The 2,471-nt window shown below is 70.3% G+C and overlaps 1 protein-coding gene across 1 annotated transcript; it reads right to left on the bottom strand.

Moving 5' to 3' along the window:
• Nucleotides 1-575: 575 nt before the first annotated feature.
• On the bottom strand, nucleotides 576-2,106 carry LOC130587956 (neurexophilin-3-like). The gene is made up of 2 exons (XM_057388922.1): nucleotides 2,050-2,106; nucleotides 576-1,244 (listed from the first exon to the last, which is right to left on the bottom strand). The coding sequence occupies exons 1-2, from the start codon at nucleotides 2,104-2,106 to the stop codon at nucleotides 576-578; spliced, it is 726 nt and encodes a 241-aa protein (XP_057244905.1).
• Nucleotides 2,107-2,471: the final 365 nt, after the last annotated feature.

Raw genomic sequence — 2,471 nt, 5'->3', positions numbered from 1 at the left:
CAGGGATCCGCCCCCGGAGGAGCCCCGTGGATCCCTCGCTGTTCCCGCTCTCCCGCCTCTCTCCCCCGCGATCGCTCCTCCCGGGAATGCAGCTCCGAGTCCCCGAACCCTCCCCGGGGCTCCTCCCGCCCACCGCGGCTCCGTTTCCATCCTGGGAGCCCTTTGGGATGGCAGAGCTCATCCCCAGCTGGCGCYGAGCCGGGATTTGGGGGCTCTGAGGGGACCGGTGGCACCCAAGTGACGTTCSTGGGGCTGTGACCGTTCCTCCGGAGCCCTCTTCACCTGGAATCACCCGGAATCGCCTGGAATCACCAAACCCCCGTCCAGGCAAACCCATTATTGCTTTGGAGTCCCGATCGCGCCTTTCCGTGCCATTCCCACACCCCAAATCCAAGTCCTTTCTCCCGGTCTCTCCAATCCCCGGGTCCGGCTCTGCCTCTTTTCCCATCGCACTTTTCCGGGAAAAACGGGGGAATTCTCCTCTTCCTCGCTCTGGTGCGCCATCCAGGGAGCTCCCAAATCACCCCCATCCCTCCCCCCCGGCCCGGGCGCGCCCGGGGGTGGCGGAGCGGGGCTCACCCCGCTGGGAACGCGGCCCGCCGGGCGTTGTAATCCGGGCACACCTTCTGCACCAGGCGGTAATCGCTGCTGTCGAAGGTGATGTAGACGCAGACGAGGCGGGCGGGCCGCGAGCAGAGCCAGGCGGAGCGGCTCCGCGTGTGCTCCTGCGAGCAGCTCCGCGCCGGGTCGTGCGGGCACGGAGAGGTTTTCCTCGCCCGCTCCGCCCGCTCCGACTCCACGCGGCAGTTGAACACCTTGGACTCCTTGGCCTCGATGAAGATCTGCTGCTCCACGCCGAACTGCACGGCCTTGGTGGGCGGCACGAGGCTGACGGAGATGTTGCCGCGGCCCGTGGAGTTGTGCTGGAAGAAGACGCTGACGCTGCCGTTGCCGTGATCCACCACCTTGCCCGTGATCAGCAGGTTCAGCTTCACCGTCTTGATGTTGGAGTAGAAATCCCCCCAGCCGAAAAGCTTCTGCGGCCGCTCCGATGGTGGCCCCAGGTCGCGCTGTGCCCGGGCCAGGCTCTCCAGGACATCCCGGAGCTGTCGGGAGCCGCGCTCCGGCCCCTCCGGGCTCCCGTTCTGCGCTCTCGTGGGCAGCAGCTCCCGCAGCCTCTGCTCCTGGCTCCGGGGTTCTTCTCGATCGGCGCCTTCCCGGGGCTCCTCCGCAGCGCAGAGCGCCTGGGGGCGGCCGTGGAGGAGCTCAGAGGTGGCGCTGGACCCCCTGAGCCCTGCCCGGCCTTGGTTYCCCTTCCCCTCCTTCGCTTCTCTGATTTCCCCTCCGTTCTCTGTTCGCGTTTCCCCTCCGGCAGCGCCTTTTCCCGGCTCTGAAACCCTTTGGGGGATCCCCGAGGGGGCAGCGCCCACCCTGAGCCCCTCAGCCCCGTCCCCTGCTCCCGACCCCGCCAGAACCTGGGGACAGCACAGGGGACAGCAGAGTTGTCACCGGGGAGCTGCCCTGAGCCGTGCCCGGGCTCCTCCGCCGACCCCGCTCCTGGAAAACCCGAAATTTTCACCTCCTGGGGGGCAATGGGGACACCCGGGGGTGCTGCAGATCCATCGCCCCCCTCCAGAGGGGCTGGGGGTCCCGAAAAGCCCCGGGGAGCGCGGGGGCGACCTGGCCGAGGAGGCAGCGGGGAGCGGAGCGCGGAGCCCGGAGCTCGGAGCCGGCCTGTCCCCGGCTCTGCCCCAGCCCCGGGGGTCCCGAGCCGCCCCCCGCCCGCTCCCCGCGGTGCTGGGAGGGGGTGCGGATTTTTGGGGTGATCCCGGAGSGTTCTCCCGGCCAGCCCTGCCCGCTCTCCGCGGTAAAACGCGGTAAAACGACAGAAGTTTTGGGACGCGTTTTCTCCCGGAGGCGGGCGGGGATGCGCGGGTGGGTTCGGGGATCGCTGCCGGCTGCCAGCCCGCCCTGTCCCCTGTCCCTCTGTCCCCTGTCCCCCTGTCCCCTGTCCCCCCGAGCCCCCTCCCCTCCTCTCCCGGCTCTCACCACCAGCGCGATGCTGCCCTGGAGGAGGAGGAGGACGCAGCTCGGAGGAAAATGCATTTCGCAGCCGGCGCCGCCGCCTTCTCCGTGCCGCCGGTTTGGGGAGGGTTTCGCTGGGATTTTCCGCCTTTTTCCTCCTTTCCCTCCCTTCTCCTCCGGCGTCAGCGAGGGGAAGGGGGGGTCCCCCGGCAGAGCGGCTCCCTACGGCCCCCCCGGCCCATGGTGGCCCCGGCAGCTCCCGCCCCGCGGGGCCGCTCCGGGCGAGGGGAGGCGGCCGCCGCTGTCCCCGCGTCCCCTTTCGCTGTCCCCTCCTCCCCTGTCCCCCTGCCCGCCCCGCTGCATCCCGGCCCCCCCTCCGGCCGCCCTCCGGCCGCCCCCCGGCTCCCCCGCCCGCCCGAGTCTCAGGGAAACTCCGCTCCATTTCT

This window comes from Malurus melanocephalus, unplaced genomic scaffold (genome assembly GCF_030028575.1).
Source record: "Malurus melanocephalus ecotype Western Australia unplaced genomic scaffold, MMel_1.1 scaffold_2871, whole genome shotgun sequence".
NCBI lineage: Eukaryota > Metazoa > Chordata > Aves > Passeriformes > Maluridae > Malurus > Malurus melanocephalus.
This window is presented reverse-complemented; position numbering and strand designations above follow the sequence as displayed.